Source organism: Poecilia reticulata, chromosome 18, assembly GCF_904066995.2.
Source record: "Poecilia reticulata chromosome 18, P_reticulata-male-v2, whole genome shotgun sequence".
NCBI lineage: Eukaryota > Metazoa > Chordata > Actinopteri > Cyprinodontiformes > Poeciliidae > Poecilia > Poecilia reticulata.
Window position 1 is genome coordinate 7,574,501 of NC_088847.1, and position 19,042 is coordinate 7,593,542.

The 19,042-nt window shown below is 40.0% G+C and overlaps 1 protein-coding gene across 3 annotated transcripts; it reads left to right on the plus strand.

Moving 5' to 3' along the window:
• Positions 1-5,770: 5,770 nt before the first annotated feature.
• LOC103480354 (vang-like protein 2) lies at positions 5,771-19,010 on the plus strand. 3 transcript variants are annotated; one of them, XM_008435257.3, is made up of 8 exons: positions 5,771-6,233; positions 10,550-10,791; positions 12,253-12,376; positions 12,756-13,363; positions 13,961-14,097; positions 14,334-14,466; positions 14,647-14,893; positions 15,939-19,010. In XM_008435257.3, the coding sequence occupies exons 2-8, from the start codon at positions 10,721-10,723 to the stop codon at positions 16,194-16,196; spliced, it is 1,578 nt and encodes a 525-aa protein (XP_008433479.1). In that variant the 5' UTR covers positions 5,771-6,233; positions 10,550-10,720; the 3' UTR covers positions 16,197-19,010. The 3 variants fall into 3 exon arrangements, with proteins under 3 accessions (XP_008433479.1, XP_081455141.1, XP_081455140.1); XM_081599015.1 differs by lacking the exon at positions 5,771-6,233 and adding an exon at positions 6,382-6,517; XM_081599014.1 differs by lacking the exon at positions 5,771-6,233 and adding an exon at positions 8,814-10,352.
• The last annotated feature ends 32 nt before the right edge of the window (positions 19,011-19,042 follow it).

The window sequence follows — 19,042 nt, forward strand, 5'->3', positions numbered from 1 at the left end:
TTATTGTGTGGACTTTCATTAGTAAAAAAAAAACCCCAAAACAAAACAAAGGTTTTGTTATTAATGAAAATTATTCCTTATGCTTTTAGTCGGTGCTGGATAGTGGATTCTGCAGTTGGCGCATAAAAGAGCTGGGGATGAACTGGGTGATGTGCTCAGCAAAGCAGAAAAGCGTCCATCTTCAACCGACAGTCCAGACAAAACCGGATATGGACCTTCAAAATAAAACCGATATGTTTGCGAAGGACTTAAGTGAATAACTTCCCCAAGAAAACCATAGACACAATATAAGAGTAGCCCCCGCATTGGCTGCTCCGGCGCAGGAAATACGGCGGCCATCTTGGAGCGACATACCCTCCTACTTTGCTCAACCAAAACAACAGAAGGTGCCTGAGCATTAAGGGATATTGTTGTTCTGATCGATGGAGTATTGATGTGAGGGCTCCACAGACAACATTTCACAAGTAAGATGGACATATTATTATGCATATTTTGTGATTAGAATATTACTTTACTGTATTTATGTCCACCGGCGAGATACCAGCTAATATTAGCTACAGTGCTTGGTGTAATACGGGTACGGGAAGGCTAACTGAGATTCTGTAAATCTAAAAAAATTATTATTCTCTAACATTGACTTAGATTATCTGACACAAGAGCCTATATTAGAGATGAAACAATGTAACACATATTATAAAACTTATATTGTGTTATAACATTGACCAGCAAAGTTTACACAGGTGGTAAAGATTATTATTTATTCTTTCACTAGTAAGATACATCCCAAATCTTCCGTTTTTGTTTTGAAGGTTTCCTAAAGACACAATGTGAGAATGAAGAAGCAGATATCTATAAAGAGAGACAGTTTCACTACAGCACGGATGAATCTCGCATCGGATTTTGGACTCCTCAGCTGCTGAATCTCTGAAGCTAGAACTCGTCGGCTGAAAAACACACACATATATATGAACGGCTGTGCGCTTTGTAATATGCTCATCATACATCAATATCAGAATATTCCATTCCTATTCTATGACAAAAGAGTATATATATATATATATATACACACACACACAAAATGTATTTCCCTCAGCCCACTGGCTGCAATGTTGGCACCGCGAATGCCATGAGACTTAAATTCTGAACATAGCCTTCCACATCGGGTTGATGGGGTAACAGGTCCAGAAGGGAACAGGCATCTCTCCCAGTCCAGACTAAACACATAGACCATCTTCATCAGTTCATTTTAAATCCTGCATCGTATTCAAAAACAATCTAATTATTATTAATAATAATGTCACCAAAAGCTGCTAATGCTGCTCATCTGCTGGAGACATAAGAGAGAAGCTTCTATTCTTTTAAAAACAGATATAAACATTTGTTTACCAGTTCTTTTAATAGTTAAAATACAAGAAAAGTGAAAAACCAACAGACTCACAACCAGTTTACAGGAAAGCATAGAATTGGACTTATTTATCTCCTTCCCCGCTATCCGCAATATGGGCTGCTGTTGGTGTCGAGCTCTCAGTTACACAGAAAAAGCTGGAAGACATTACGTTCTTTCTATTGTTTACGTTTCTGCACCGTACAGAACAAATGTGTTCAAGTGGGTCGTTTACAACCCATCAAATATGGAGCGACAGCATCATTTCTTTGGGATCATCCTGTATTCTATTTTTATGCTAACGTGTAAAATTATTAAACCAAAATAATTTCTTTGTAGCTGTTCTCCAAGCAGGCCCAATTTCTTGTCATAATTTACAACAGCAGCAGCAGCAAATGTTTGTAAGTTACATTAAATTTTACTTTTAAGATATTTTTAAGTCAAGCATGATTAAAAATTTTAAATGATGAAAAATCCTACTTAAATTAATGGTTTTAATATAAAATGGTCAATCTAAACTTAATATTTAACCATTAAAATCCCTGTTTTAACCCCTAGCCTCCTGAAATATACCCTTGTCCGTCATGGCGCCTCGAATGATTAAGTGATGGAGTTGCAAACGGTTAATAGTTTGAGTCATGCAGAACTGATTTGACCGTTTCCATAGCAACGGTCAAAAGCAAGATATTCCTCCAGAACTACAGTGAGCTCTGTAGCTATGACTTCATCTATGACATAGATCAAAGAACATCTGAGGTTATGAATGCTTGGGTCTCAAAACAGTAGGTTATATCCAAGCATCTCTTTGATTGTTAGCAGTGTGTTGGACAAATATTTTGACAATGGAGAAGATCGCATTCACCACCATGTTTTTTCCGATTACCTTTGGTGCAGGATATTTGGTCACTAAAGGAGTGAGGAAACTTTGTAACAAGCTATTTCCTGGGGTGACGTTTGACACAAGTAGCTATAGGGATGAGTCCATCGAGTACGATGAATTTGACTCCTATCTTTTGAACCCTTCCCCGGCTGGAGAGTCAGCCTCTGCTCTGATGATAGCGGCATTAGAGGAATGGAGCCATCAAAAGAGATCTGTCATAGGGAATGTCAAAGAACAAACTTTCCCGGCTGGGGAAGTTTGTGGTGAAAAGGAGACCCTTGAGTCTGAAAGCGCCACCTCTGCTCTTATGATAGCGGCATTAAATCACTGGACCTGTCAAAAGAGGGCTGGGGAAGTTTGTTTAGACTCAACGGTCTCAAGAAGTCTCAAGTCTAAAAGCTCAACCTCTGCTCTGACGAAACCGGCATTAGAAGATCAGACCCGTAAAGAGAGATCTGTCCTAGGGGACGATTTGGCTGATCTTTCGTCAGAGGAAGTTTCCTCTGAAGAGACTTTAACTTGTGCGCTGCATCCCTACGATGTTCGGCATCTCATGATACCGGAATTTGCCGCAAAGAGAACTCACGATCAAAGGGCTAAACATCAGCCCAAACGTCACCCCAGAAAGTCTTGTTGTTCTTTACCTTGAATGACAGCATGGTACATCTGCCCCGGCTGGGGCAGTTTGCTCATCAGGCCACAGCAAACAGAAAGATCATTGAGGTCGGTCTGATGGAGAGAATGCTGATGAAGGGAACGATTTCTCCATTCATCCTAAAGTGCATAGATTGAGAAGGGTTGGTGGGTGGTGGGTGAGATTGAGAGGTTTCGGCTAGAAATAGTCGGTTCTACCTCGACGTCTTCTTGAGAAGATTGCCCAGCCTTCTTGGAGTCCTTGGAGGGGGTTTTAATTTAATAATAATTAGATTATTATTTAATTATAATAATTAAATAATAATCTAATTATTATATTAAATTACATAACAATTAAATTATATAATTATATAATAATACAATTATTATTTAATAATAATAATAAATATTATAAACATAATAATATTTACAGTAATAATAATAAAATAATAAAAAATAATAATATTTATTATAAATAATATTACTATTATTATAAATAGTAATATTATTTATAAGAATATAAATAATATTCATATTATTTATATATTGTTATATATAAATAATATATATTTATAATAAACACACTGATTGTGTTTTTAATCATAAAAAACAGTTTTTTATCATTAAAAAACACAGATTGTTTTTTTAACCACAATATTGTGATTGTACTATTTAGTACTATTAGTACTATTGCGATTAAAAAACAATAGTAATATAATATAGTTATATAACAAAGTTATATTATAACTTTGTCATTATAATTTAATAACATATCAATATTTAAATTTAGAATTTAATATTATTATTGCTATTGATTTTTAATAATAATAGTAGTACTAATATCCCCACAAAAAAAATCTGAATATTCAGTCCATTAGAGTCTTATGTTATTATGACTTGATGTTGATTTTGCGATTAAGTGATCAATGTGGTAGATTAGCTACTGCAGCTATTAGCTCATTAAACACCGGCTGTACTGATGATCAGGGTTGCAATTATATATTTATTATTCAGGTGGATGCGAACACATAAATCCCCCCCCCCACACACACACACACACACACACACAACATACGCTCGCTCTACCCCTATAGCAGCCTACCCCCAGTAGCCCAGCATCATGACCTGTTTGTTCTGAAGATCCTGCAGCTTCCACTTTGTCACCCTGACTCTCATACTGACAGGAGGAACCACAGAGCTTCTGTTAGGTTAAAGCTCATCTTCTGAAGTTGGGATGTTTTTCCTCCAGCAGGTTCCAGAGGAATCACCTCCAACCAGATGTTGGACTGGATTTTATTTCAATGTCATTTGTGAATGTTAGAGCCTCATTTTCAACAGTGGAGCTATAAAGGTTGAAAAAAGGTTATTACTTTGAAGAAAGTTTCATCAACATCAATATTTCCACTAAATAAAAGGCAAAAAAGTAGTTTGCTAAAGGAAAAGCCTCTCAAACTTTGAGCTCAAAGCGAGATGTCCAAACTATCCATCCATCCATTTTCTATACACCCTTGTCCCTAGTAGACAATTTATTTAATTTCAAATAATTATCGCGGTAGAGGCCATTTGTTTGTTAAATACTTAATGAAACATATTTACCGTGTTTGATGTTTGTTGTAAATGACATATAGTCACAAAGAACGAGATAATTAGTCCGAGTTTGTCGTTTATTGAATGTTCAGAAACTACAGGGGCTGTGATGAGCCACAGCAAAGGTAAACAAAGGTAAAACAACCTGAACAGGTGATCAACTCAAAACATCTCCTACCTTTTTACCCTCTGTCTCTCTTTGTCATTTAAGCACACCCGTTGCCGTGGCAACCACCTGCGCAAGCCATAACATTCAGTCCTTTACAATATTAGGTTTTCAGGCTTGATATTTATTTTGTGGTCATTAATAAGCCTCCCTGAACACAGCGGTGGTTGATTAGTTAATTTTAAACTCCTGCTCGTTATTTTGGCCTGGTACCGAAACGCACAGATTTGTGCAACACCTTGTAGAAACAACAATTACTGAGATCATTATTTTTGTTGGGTCTTTAATATGAACATCTTGTTGATTTTTTGTTGTTGTTGTTCTTTAATAAAGTTATGAACGTTTTGATAAGGAGCCAGACTAGGACGTGCTGCTTTCAGGGTCCTGGCGGCGTTCAGTTTGTCACCTACCGCCGACGTAGGCCTATTGCACCGCTGCTCTAGCAGAGCACAAACAGCTCAGAAACATGAAATGGGAAAAAAGCTATTTATTAACTGATTAAGTCGTATTTTAAATTGTTCTTGAAAAACTAATCAGTCATGGCTGATTAGTTGCTGCACATGCACCCATTGATTTTTTTTACAGCATACAGCCACTCCCCTCTCTTGCAGGTACTGCGTACCCCTGCTAAATCTTTTAGGGGTACGCAGTACCCCGCCGTACCCCCTTACTTTCACCCCTGTGAATAACGTATTCACGATGATCAGTGTCAGCTTCTCAGCACTTCTACAGTATTTTGCATACCGAAACGTTCTGTCTTGGTCTAATCTGGTCAGAGCCCACATGTTTGGTGGGTCCCCTACATGATTTGTGGAAAAACTGCGAACAGCACTTCGTCTGACTTCCTTTGGACGGTTATTGCCTGGATTTGTTGAGTTCACAAGTAATATATTGACGGCCATTTTTTTTTTTTGGATTACCAGTTGTAACATACTCTCATGCAGAAAGTTTCAACTTTCAGTTGGAAAAATACGAGCATTGATTGTAGTTTTCGGTCTACAATTACGAAACTTAGCTGGTGTATCACAAAAAAAAAAACTTAATAAAATGAGTCAAAATGTGAACAACCACTGTACGGACGGAGTGACTAAGAATGAAAGATAAAGAAAATAAATTTTTTTTGTCTCATTGAAACCGTAACGTGCACGACTTGTAATAAATTTCCAAAACGACTTTTAATTCCCAAACCCCTCACCGGAAGTTGCGCGTGAACCCAGTTTTACCTCGACGCTTCTCAGCCCGGCGTTGTGTCGTCCACCCATCCCGACTCAGCGGGACTCCGGGACACAACAGATGCGACGGAGCCCCGGGACGAGGTGCTGGTAGCAGCCTGTTGAAGCGACGTTTTTGTGGGAGGGACGCGGGGAAGATTTGCCTCGGAAAATAAAAACAACAGATTGTTGCACTGTGAGCTTTGGGGTTGATTTGTAAATTTCACCTTCAATGGCCGTTGGAAACCGCGCGGACTGATGAGAAAGGACGTAAAGTGAAAGACAAAAAGACTTTTTGATGAGGGACGCCGCTGCTAACTGGCTCTTTGTGTCGGAAGCGTCTTTTTTCTTTTTTTTCTTTTGAGCAGTAAGGTGAGACCACCCTGCGGGGTTTATATTCACGTCTTCTTCATTTAGGCTGCTTGGTCACACAAGTTTGCAATATGAAAACTTCCCACAAGTTTAGAGTTGTCACACGTTTTTTTTAATCTTTTTAAATTATTATTATTATTGCCCCGATCCTACCAGTCGAGGACTGATGAGCTGGCAAACATCTCTGCGGCTGGACTAGAAAATGTTTGCACGCTTTCATGTGGTGCACACTGACGCGCACTTTCCTGCTTTAAGTCCGGCTGCGTGTGCGCAGTTTTAACCAGGTAGCTTTTAACTTTTTTTATTTGTGGGGTTTGATCTCACGGCGGTCTCATGCGCCTTTCTGGCTTGTGTTTGTTGAGCGAGTGACTGCATCCAACCGCATCACTACACGTTGGGTGTGTTTGCTTTGTCTCAAAAAGCACCTCTGCCAGTGCCGTTCCCAAGCCGGGGCGGGGCGGGGTGGGGTGGCTCCCTAGTAGGACACAATGTGTATACTTTTTCTAAATATACAAACCTTAAGGGAAGAGAAAGCATGTTTGTATAAGTTACATAATGTTTGCGTCATTAGGATTCCAGAGGGAGCTCCTTAAAGGACAAAAGGGGCTAAATAATTCTTTATCCGTCAGTCTTTATTTAAGCAGGAAGAAAACTCTTTTAGATTAAAAATCTAATTTACAAAAGTGTCCTGGACTATGCAGCACCAAAATAAGAAATAAAACAGGACAGTGTCTGTAATATAATATAATGTTTTTGTGCCCTTGTTTCTAATGCTGGTCAGCTGCAAAGCTATACTCTGGCAATAAACAAATAATTATTTTTACAATAATTTTATTTATTTTTTTTAATCTTTCTTCTTTTTGAATCTTTGAGTATTGTTATTATTTCTCTGCTTTTCGGGACTTTCTTTTAAGGTTTGACTCAACTGTATACACGGGTTTAATAGACAGTCATGGATTTCCTCCAAGTCAATACAGCTTAAAATTGTACATATTCCTTCATGAGATAAATCAAACCCTTTCATTTTGTCATTCATAGAGCTAATTTTAAACAACCAACCTCCCAGCTTTGTACGTACAGCAACGACATAACATTGACCACTTTCTAGTAGTCAAATGAATGGAATAAACACTACTTTTATCCACAAATGTTGTAAGCAGAGAACTTTTAATTCGCTTCCATTTTGTCGAGAACGTCAGAACGCAAAAACGACTGGTTTCCGACTGATAATGGGCCGGTCAAATGCTAAATTATCATCACGGGACAATTTCTGTGTACATCTGTAAACAGCTATGTTCGATATTTAGCTTCCGCGCTGCCAGTGAGGGGATCACGTTGAATATGGAGCTGATCTTGGTATCCAGTGGGAATCAATATGTTTTGATTGAATTAGGAGAGGAGAAAGCTTTGCGCCCATCAATAGGATTGACTCCATCGTGACTCAACGAGAGTCAGAGAGAGAGAGACACAGCTGGTTTTGTTTACCAGCTGTGTCTCTCTCATTCACTTAGCAAAACAGTTGTGCTAAACTCAAGAAACACTCAGAGGTATTTTCTCACGCACTAGCATGTCTTACTATAATGTCTTTGACCTTAAAGTACGAGTCTTTTTGTACCAGGCGATAAACATCCAGATTTACTGCAGCTATGAAACGCACTTCTTAACAGTCTAATTGAACCAGTACTCCAACATATGAACATTTTCCTGAACTGCAGAAAACTCTAAATATAATTTCCGTGTCATTCTTGGGAAACTAGGTTCTTAGGTCAATGGGATTTGTATTTTTAGCTACAAAATAATAGGAGCACTCTGATTTGTGTGACACTGTGTGATGGTGGAGTTATTTTTATCGTTTGTTTTCACCATGAAGGCCTTAATTTAACATTTTTGTCCAATTGCAGCATAAAAAAAACACAAGCAACCATGAGAACCAGCTCCGAAGTTTTCTTTAGCTTTCATGTAAGTTATTGTAAAATGTCAGCAAAGGGAGTCTTTCAGGTTTACATTGATCCAACTGTTTATTGATATGCAACATCCTGCATTTTAATGCCTCCTTCAAATGTCACATTGCTTTTTTTTGTTTAAATATCACTTAAAATTTAAAGTCCTCCAGTCGTGCCTCCGTTCTTCAGATTTTCTCTCCAATAAATTGTTGTAGAGTCTCTATCATCCTTGATAATTCTTGTTCCATTCACAGAAGTCAGCTGAGCTTCCTTTTTGCTTTTTTGTAGACATTTCATCAATCATTCGGAAAAATTACATTTTTGTCATTTCTGAACAGATGTCAGAAGTTTCAAGCTTAGAAGTCGCAGTCAGAACTACAATCGCACTGATAGGGTTGCTAATGTCTCTAAATGGACTGTAAAGTTCATGAGTTAGGGACCCTACCTTCTAATCTGTTCAATGTCTGGAACATTGCCACTTGATTATGCCAACACCTGAGTTGTTTGGGTCACATGTCTTGAGGTGTGAATGCCTGTAAAACAGATGAGTCCGTAAAGGAACCTATTAGTTAGTGCGATTGTTCCTAAATGAACCCGATACTTTCAACCCATGTTCAAATCTGACAGAGCACTTTGCATGAGAGATAAAATGTCTTCAGGAATTGAGAGAAGTCCATTTGGCTGCTCAGCAGACATAGACCTTTTATAAAGAGGTCTAAATCACTCGTTCCATAAGCTTTTTGAAGGTCTTCCAAGTCTTTTCTTGAACTGTAGCTGCTTTTACCCTCATTTTTTGTCCAGTACTTGTATCTGAATGTTTAAGGGGAACTCATTAGACTTTTTAAGTCCTCTGGCCTAACCAGTCTGCTTAATTTGAACTAAGACGAGCCACCTATGAAAACCATTAACCAAAAATAAAACAAGAGGAAAACATGACCAATCCGAGCATAAAATGACATCACCAAGGGAATCTTAAAAGAGCCATTGGGATCCTGTTTCACTAGTTTAATGATTTTTTTTATTTATTTTTTGCTTTGCCTGGTGACATAATCAGAGGTCAGATACCAGAATTATGTCACAAAATGTACTTAAAATGTGATTGGGTAGCAATTTGTACACAACTTCCTGTCTGTGGAGTTTTTCAAAAGGTGGAAAAATGTGTCCAATCTTTGTCATTTGAAGTGGTTTGTTCACTTGATTCTAAGAACTGAGAACAGATACTGTAATATTCCCCCTGAGAAGGAATATTCAGGTGAATTGAGCATATTATAGTCCAATTCACCTGAAATGTTTTCCGCTATGCGCCTCTCTGCTTTGCCGAACGTCCCGCCGTAGAATTCCACGTGGGAATCACATGAAATCCCTCAGCGCAAATTGAAGTGTCCGATATACAAAGCAGAAACAGGAGGTTAGGGCACAAATGAGAAAGCACGAGGACGTTGGTTATTAGATTATAGGTTGGTTTGTAAAGTACCAAGAAGACAACACGAGTCATGTCCCGACAAAGACTGAGTATTAAAAAAACAGAAACTGGATCAGATTTTGAAGATGAAGTCAAACCTTGAACTGGAGTCAGATTCACAGCTTTGGTGAAAGGATTGTCTGTTTTTGTTTTCTGGGGGTGTGTATAGCCGAGGGGGTCGAGGAGGAGATGGAGCGCTGAGTTGTTGTTCTGGTCTCCATGACAACACCCCACCACCACCTCCCTCCTTTGTCTTTTCTCACCCCTAGACTCCCATTCATCCCCATTGTAGTAGCTGAGCTGTGTTGCCCTGAGATACCACAGGGGACTCTTGGGAATGTGGCGCCTGTGTGCGGACGTCAACTCGACATTGCAAAGAGCAAGACAAATATTCAGCATGTTGCATTTTTTAAATCATTTTATCTTTAGCTTTAATGTAAAACTAGCATGTTGTGGATCTGTGCAAATACTTGGCCTCCTCTTTGATGCTTCCTGAATGCTGGAGACTCAAGGCCTGGTATGGAAGTTGCACTTTATCAGGCTGAGAACACACTCTGGGCCAATACGCTTATGGATTCTCATGAAAAAGTCTCCCATAAGACGGAAGAATGGGCTCAGCTATGTCCTGCGCTGCCGACAGCACACAGCCTTTCAACAGAGCGCACAGTGCCAACATTTTAACAATGCTGTCTCTCTTCTTTCCATGGCTGCTTGGTATGTGCCCCTTTCGAGACAGTTTTACTTGTCTCACATGACAAATTATCCTCTTCCTTTGCACTCTCTCCTCACTCCTAATCTCTCCTCTGTCCCCTGGCTCACACGGGGCAGTATGCTCTACTGGGTTGCAGATCCTGCAACTCTTCTCTCACGTTGCCTTCCTCTCTCATCCTTCCTCCTTTTTTTTCCCTCAGGCCTCCAAGATAGATTCCCTCAGGAGTAAAGTGGACTTGTTGCGTCTTCCGTTGGTCCTTTCCACAAAGTCCATCAGCAACCGCAAGAGCCAATTGGGCGTGGTGTGGGAGAAGGGCGGCGGCTCGGGCACGGGAGTGTCACGGAAACTCCGCCCACCGCTGGCCTCCGACATGGACAACGAGTCAACGTATTCGGGCTATTCCTACAAGTCGTCCCACTCGCGTACCTCCCGCAAAAACAGGTAGGGGACGGTGTTTGTTTCTCGCTGTCTTTACAGGGAGATATTTACTGTGTCTTGCTAATGTACTCACTGTTAGTGCAAATACGGGACAATATGGATGAAAACCTGCATGATACTGCTGTGGTGGAGGTTCACCTTCCAGTGGGACGTTGATCCAACACACACCGCCAGAGCTACAATGAAATTAGTCAGATCAAAGAGTATTGCATTAGGATAATCTAACAGACTCCAGACTTGAAACTAATTTAGAATGTGATCCAAGGCTTAAAATTCAATGTTCAAAGACTTTCTCTAGCCAATCTGACTGAGATTTTTGTATTTTGCAAAGAATAAAAGGTAAACAAATTCAGACATTTGGTGGGCAAAGCTGGTATAGACCTTAAACCACAGTGCAAAAATTATGCGTTTTATGTTATTTGACTGTTCTAAATTGATATTTGGTGTGAGTTTAATTCTTGTGGATAGACTTCCTGTGTGAGTGCCTTACTCTCACCCATTGATATCCGGGTCAGACTTCTGGGCCCTCTTTCCAAACAGCAGGTTTTGCGAATGGATTGGTGGACTGATTTGGGGTTTTCTACAGCAGTACAAGTGGAATATGAAGTCAGGCATTAATACTAGTGCTTGCAATGTCCAGCATTTCCACTAGATGTCACCAAATAAGACAGAGTTGGATCCAGACTTTTGCAGCGCTTTTGTTGAGGCTTAACTTGTTGCAAATGGTTTCTTATTTTAAAGTCACAAGTAATTACCGTTGAGGGTGAATAGTCTCTCGTGTCTCGTCCCAGGAAGTTTCTAGATTGACAACTAAATTGCTAATCTTTCAAAGTGAACATGACCAAAACACCCTTTTTAAACTTTTGTATTTCATAGAAGGTAGAAAAGGGAATGAAGGAGTTGAAGTAATGTTGAAAAGGCAACTGAAAATTATCCAGTATTTGAAATAAAAGTAATACAAAAAAGATTTGAATCCTTAAAGTAGCACAGCCTGTTAACTTAAACCCTCTTTCAGTGTTTTAAACTTAAGGTTATTATGGATTTTATTATTTGGGAAGCTCTTGGGTCAATCATTGTTCTAAATGTGTATATGTAAACTGTGATGCTGTGGCTCATTGAGGTAAAAGTTTGCGACTTCAAGGCTAATACTGTATATGGCTTGAGCTGATCTATAACCTATATGAGTGTTCCTGGCATTTCCTGAATACCAAAAAAGATTAACTTTTTTTTCTAAGTTGAAATGTAACCCTGATTTTGAACCTTATTTTGCTCTGTTGTCTTTTAACCATTGATTCGTTTCATGATTCTTTTCCAGTCTATTACAAGTTATGTTATCATGACCTACTTTTCTGTACATCCGCAATCTGACAGTCCTTTTCCTAAAATGTCTCTCCAGAAAATGTTTATTGTCCCTGAATGACTACTTATTCCTGACATTTATTCTGTTTTCCATTGTTTCTTCAGGGAGAGAAGGGACCGGCATCGCTTGAAGAATCGGGATGGCTCAATCCGTGGAGATAAGTCTGTGATGATCCAGGCCCCGGGCGAGCCACTGCTGGATCCTGAGTCCACCGTAGCAGACGACCGGGTCAGATTTTCATTGTGTAACTCGTCTGTCTTTATATGGTACGGTGGCCGACAGGTGCAAACGCGCAGCAACAGAGAAAAGATGCAAACAAAAAAAAGAGACGCAACCAAATGAAATGCAGCAAACAAAAAAAGAGACGCAAACAAAAAGCTAATGCAGCAAACAAAAAAGAGACACAAACAAAAAGCTAATGCAGAAAACAAAAAGAGATGCAAACAAAAAACGAGACGCAAACAAAAAGCGAATTTCATTTGGTTGCGTCTCTTTTTTTGTTTGCATCTTTTCTCTGTTGCTGCGCGTTTGCACCTGTCGGCCACCGTAATATGGGATCTATGTGAACACATGATCACCAACACCCACCGTTCTTATGTTCCCACAGGACGACAACTGGGGTGAGACCACCACCGTGGTCACTGGGACTTCTGTGGACAGTATCTCCAATGAGGATCTGACTCGGATCTCTAAGGACTTGGAGGACTCTTTGCCTCTCGACTGTCGCCGTTACATCAGCCCCGTTCTAGGAGCCATTTTGGGGCTCATCTCTGTAATCACTCCCTTGGCTTTCCTCGCCCTTCCACAGCTCCTTTGGCGGGACACATTGGACCCTTGTGGAACGCCATGTGAGGGCCTTTACATCTCTCTGGCTTTCAAACTCCTGATCCTCCTCATCTCCACGTGGGCGTTGTTCCTCCGCCCGTCCAGGGCCACTCTGCCACGCTTCTTCGTCTTCCGCTGTCTGCTCCTGGCGCTGGTCTTTCTCTTTGTTGCATCTTATTGGCTCTTCTACGGCGTCCGGGTCTTGGAGCCCCGCGAGACGGACTACAGGGGGATCGTGGGATATGCCGCATCTCTGGTGGATGCACTGCTGTTCATTCAGTATCTGGCTCTGGTTCTGCTGGAGGTCCGACACCTGCGGCCCGCTTTCTGTCTGAAGGTCGTCAGGACCGCTGATGGAGTCAGTCGGTTCTACAACGTGGGGCATCTTAGGTTAGTATAAATGCATTCAATTAATGGATCAGTCGGCGATTAAAAGCACAAATTTTGGTAAAATTCCTGAGAAATCACTCAAATTCATTGCTTATCTGTCACTCCTGTAATAATGATCTAACAGACTGGAGTATAAAACTTGGTTAAGACTTTCTTGGCTGATGATTTGTGAAATGCTGTTACATGAATGCTTGCAGTGACATTTACATGCACTTTGAAGCAGCAAGGAAATGAAACCTCAAACACTTGAAATAGTTCAGTGGAGCAACTGCAACCTGTTTCTGAACTGTTCTGCTTTAGCCACATTAGGGTCGAGAGGAATACATTAAGAGATCAGGTCCAATCAAAGCACTCGCTACAAGGCAGGAGATTTAGCTGATGTGCCTTAATATAACATAAAAGTAGATTGTTATTTGTGCTTTGCATAAAACTGTTTATCCTCGTGGCCCGTTATCGTCGCCCCCCAGTCATGACTCACTGCGGCGCACCACTTCCTGATGCTTTGCTGGTTTGTAGCTGTGTAACATCCTGACAACAACTTTCCCTTTCTAAAATGCAGCAAATTAGTCATGTCCCCCTTTTTCTGGTGCAATGCAGCATCCAGAGGGCAGGAGTGTGGGTTCTGGACCAGTACTACAGCGACTTCCCAGTCTATAACCCAGCATTACTTAACCTCCCCAAGTCCATCCTTACCAAGAAGATGTCCTCCTTCAAAGTCTACAACCTGGAAGAAGGTACATTTTCTCTCCTTTATATTATAAGAAGCCATCACTGTTCTAAATGTCTAAATGTTTTTTTATATTTAATGTGATACATACAATACAAAGATCAGTACCTTGGTTGAAAAGGCCTTATTCGTGTGTCACTTGTCTGAACTGGCACTTCCTTATTTTGTGTAATCAAAAGATGAAACGGATGATTATATCCATCCTTTAGGTGGAACAATTTAAATGCATGTTTCTACCCACAGAGAACACCAACAATTCCACAGGCCAGTCCAGAGCCATGATAGCAGCCGCCGCTCGGAGAAGAGACAACTCCCATAATGAGTACTACTACGAGGAGGCAGAGGTGGAGAGGAGGCTCCGCAAACGCAGGGCCAGGTAGCAATACAGGGAAAAGTACTGGACGTTGCTGTTAGATACTTGATAGACCTAATAAAGTAACTTCCCTGGACCAGTCTAGTTAAAGCAGCAGCTCGTATCCATAAAGTTCACCAACTTTGGTTGATGTTCTAGTAGAATCATTCCACCTCTCGTACATCCTGTTTTGTGTCCTTGTAGACTGGTGGTGGCAGTAGAAGAAGCTTTCACCCACATCAAGCGTCACCAGGATGACGACACCCCCACATCGTCTCCCAAACACCCACGGGAGGTGATGGACCCCAGGGAGGCTGCCCAGGCTATCTTCGCCCCCATGGCCCGGGCCATGCAGAAGTACCTGCGGGCCACCAGGCAGCAGTCCTATCACACCATGGAGAGCATCATCAACCATCTGCAGTTCTGCATCACGCACAACATGACACCTAAGGTTAGGAGGTGTTCCTTTTGAAATGCGATTTTAATGTAGTGCCATTTATAGCACAGTCAAGAAACTATGTTACCTGCAGTTTATACCAAAGACAACTTACAAGAAATTTGACTTTGTATTATATCTGTATGTTATGCCTTGAAATTGGCCTCTATCCCTTTAAGGGTGTTTAATACCTGATAGTCTCATAGACTTGATTTGATTGAGGGCCAAAATTGCAACATTTGTTAAATGTTTTCATTTTCACACTTCATTGTGCCAAACAATCCAAACCTTCTGATAAAACTGTTCCCCTCCTCACCTGCGGGGGCGCTGTTCCATGAACCACTGAAGGAAACGACACATAAGCCTCTGAAGATGATATCCAGAGCTACTTCCTTCTTCCCAAAATGGAAACAGACATGGAATGGCGTCAGATTTTAGCAGTTGTTGAATTTCTCTTTTGTCTTTGGTAAAAGACCACAAGACATTTCTCCCACTACTGTTACAGTTATGCTTTTCGTATTGTTGCATTTACCCAGAATGCCCTGCGCTATAGTCTGCACCTGCTTTTTAGAGCGGCCTCCAGTCCGCTTGGCATGCATTCAAACCGCGCCAGACTTCACTTAAACCGAACCAAAATCTAGGGATCTAGAGTTCCTCGTCAGAGTTCAACTGCTCATTCACACCTCCCCAAACAAACCAGACTTTATAGGCAAACGGACTAAAGTTCGATTAAAACCGACTAAACGGGGGTGGTGTGAAGGCACCGTAAGAAGCTCCTTCCCTTTCAGACACTCCCTCTGAAGCACATCATAACAACAATGCTTGTCCATGCAGTCTTTTGATGCCCTTTATAACTGTTCACAGGAGTGTCAAAGTTCCTATAATAAGCTCAGCAAACTTGTGATTTCACAATCCATGAATGAGTCAAAAGCTATGTAGAGAAAAAAAAAAAAGCTAAAAGCTAAAATAAAAGCTATGGTTGACATCAAATAAAGCTCAAAAAAGTTGATTTTGCATAATACAACTCCCCGTGACCCACTTTTTCTTCCTCTCCTTAAAGGCCTTCTTAGAGCGCTACCTCAGTCCTGGTCCCACCCTCCAGTATCTGGACAACAACAGGGGGCGCCAGTGGACACTAGTGAGCGAGGAGCCAGTGACGGCCTCCTTGCGCCAAGGCCAGGTCTTCTCGCTGAAGCGCCTCGACTTCGCCCTGGTCGTCAAGGTGATGCCCCTCCCTTTCCTGCGCCTAGCCGAGGAGTTTATCGACCCAAAAAGTCACAAGTTTGTCATGAAGCTCCAGTCAGAGACGTCTGTGTAGCAGAACGGATGCAGCTGGACAGAAGGAAAGGGGAAGTTGAAAGATACTTCTTATCGAGGGCATGGTTTTTTGTTTTATATACCTTGTAGTATTACAGTGTTGTTATACATGGTTTTTTTTATTATCATTATTATTTGTCCAAATACAAAGCCATAAAACATATGGCCAAGACAAAGAAAGATAAAGTCATAGCCCTTTATATTAGTTTGAAGAAATAAAGATATAGACACTTCCCTGTCTGACTGCTGCTGGGGAAGTATCAGTCTAACACTTTGTTCTTCTCTAAACAAATGTCATACACAACAAAATGTGTTCTTCAGGCTTTGCTCCAGATCCAGTTGTGCTTTTTGCTTTTTTCTTTTCTTTTTTTTATTACCATTTAACATGACCCTTCGTACCACCACAGCACTCTACTAAAAAATCTTTTATTTTTACCAGAGTATTAGGCTTTTAGATAAGACTATTTTGCTGAACAAATCTTGGTTTTTATTTCTTCAGTAGTTTTTCTTTTTTCTTTTTTTTTGGTACAACTCAAATTGTAACCTTATACAGCAGAATCAAACATTGCAAAACCCAAGTGAAATGATATTTTAACCTTTACTGAGTCTTGTAACAAAATGATACGATCCGAAACAAAAAACAACTGAATTCTTTTTAGATTGCGGTAGCAGTTCTGCTTTCTTGAAATGGCAGATGAAGACAGATGACTGACAGATGATCTTTCTCGTGACAGACATGAGGAACAATTTTGATGTGAAAAATGTATTAATTGCTTTGTTTGGAACGTGTTTTGTGTTCACAGATAGGTAGTGGCTTCCAGTGAGTAATAACACACTGTCATTTTTTTCCCCCCACATTGTACACAATGTATACCAAATCAGCTGATGGAACTTAACCTGAAAGTGAAGCTAAATTCATGGTGTCTCCGTTTTCAAAATGTGGATTTAGAGTTCATGGTACGCTGAGTAGTTTATTTATTTACTGGCGCATGGGAATTTTTCCCAATTTTTTTACCCTGACTGTTGTTAACTGAAGGTAATACTTGCAAGTATTCCACACAAATATTTTTTGAAACGTACATTTTAGTGATTAGTCAAGTGTGTCGTGTCAGAGGAAAGTCCCTTCAAAGACACAAGGCTATGTGTATATGCCTGGTTAACCATAACTGCTTACCACAAGTCTCTGTTGGGTTAGCTTGATCATGCTGTGATTTGATGTCTTTTTTTTTTTCTCCAACACATATTTTGGAGAGCTAAACCTCTGAAGAGCTGAGAAATGCCCGAGATGTACTTTGAAGTTGCCCTTTTTACACATTTTGCTAAATGTATGCTAAACAGAGGCACGTTGGCGTCCACTTGTTGTGGGCTCACCAACTACATTCACTACATTGTTATACCGTACACTTTGTTACGCTTTGTTTGATTTTTCTTTCTGAAGTTAACATGTAGATTTGTGGATCTCTGAAAGGTCATGGACTGACTAATCGTACTACTGGTTGCAGTACAAGACAATAGTGTATTTCTTTCTGTTTTGTGAGTTCAAACACTAAAAGCCTTAACAAACACTTCAACGTACGTTAATGTAGACCTCAAAGAAGAACCTCCTGCTCATACTATTTTCTACTCAACTGAACCACAGCGTTCAACTTGGAGAAAATCTCTTTTCACTAGTCGCTGCAGCCAATTAGAGAAGACAAAAATAACCAAAAACGAAAGAATAAAATGAATTTTCACCAGAATATCTATGCAGTTTTTTTTTTTATCTTTGTTGTTCCTAACTTCATGACAAGCCAATGGAACAGGGGAAATGGCACATCACCCACCCTGTGAACGCAGGGAGTTCTTTATAAAAATTACAGAACTGTTGTCAGCGGTTACTTGTCGTCTGCTTCTCTTGCATGCAAACGCCATCAAAGGGCATGTCTGTGAATTATGAAAATGGTCTTAAAAAAGAAGAAATGTTTCAGAACTATCATCTCAAAATAGCTTTTAAGTGTGACGTTGAACTGCAAGAGCATTTATTAGGTCTGACTGGATTCCCTAGTGAATTAAACTACGTTCTGACTTGTAGATATGTTCTATGGTTAAAATTGAATCCAAAGACAAAAGCAGGGGTATCATTAGTACTGCAGTGGAATAACTTTGAGTTGTTAAAAAAATAAATTCTTACAAAAATTACGCATTGGAACAAAAAGTTACATTTTCTTTTTGACTTCCTGTCAAAGTAGTTCTTTTCAAGCTATTGAGAAATAATGACAATCTTCCTCAGTAGAAGTTGAGGTATGACGAAAGCAACTGGAGTGGGCTGAGAGAAGAGGAAGTGTGGTGATGGTGCTATTGGTTCCATGACAACAGCAGTTTAAGCTCAGCATGTCAAGACTTCAGTATTGCGACTTGCTTTCTAGTATTACTGTTGGTATTTGGATAACAAAGCCAAGCTCTCTCAAATTCAAGTATGAATTACATGTAAAGTGCTTAAGCCTGTGAAAGATTTGTTTTAATAAGCTACCTGATCAATAAATAGTTGGCTCTGTGTTTTGTAATCAGGAATAAGCTGTTGGATATTACCCGAGGTCACTGCAGGCCTCTCGCACATCTGTCCATACATTTAAATTGTGAAATATGTGTACTTACATTATTTTACATCTTGAAAGTGTATAATGCCGTCTGACTTCAACTTTTTTAGCCTCTTTTTCATCTGCTAAAAATGCTAAAACCTTCGAAGGACATTGTTATCAGAAACTATTTTTTCGTACTATTATGCTTCCAGTTGATGCCAACACTTTATAATAAATGATCACATTTTTAAATGTCACCTGTTTTATTGTTTTTTTTTTTGTGCAACCC

Excerpts from the sequence above, each read along its gene's own strand:
- LOC103480354 (XM_008435257.3), top strand. The coding sequence starts at position 10,721 with ATGGACAACGAGTCAACGTATTCGGGCTATTCCTACAAGTCGTCCCAC. Across the intron at positions 12,377-12,755 it reads CCACCGTAGCAGACGACCGG|GACGACAACTGGGGTGAGAC; the intron begins GTCAGATTTTCA and ends ATGTTCCCACAG. Across the intron at positions 14,467-14,646 it reads CTCCGCAAACGCAGGGCCAG|ACTGGTGGTGGCAGTAGAAG; the intron begins GTAGCAATACAG and ends GTGTCCTTGTAG.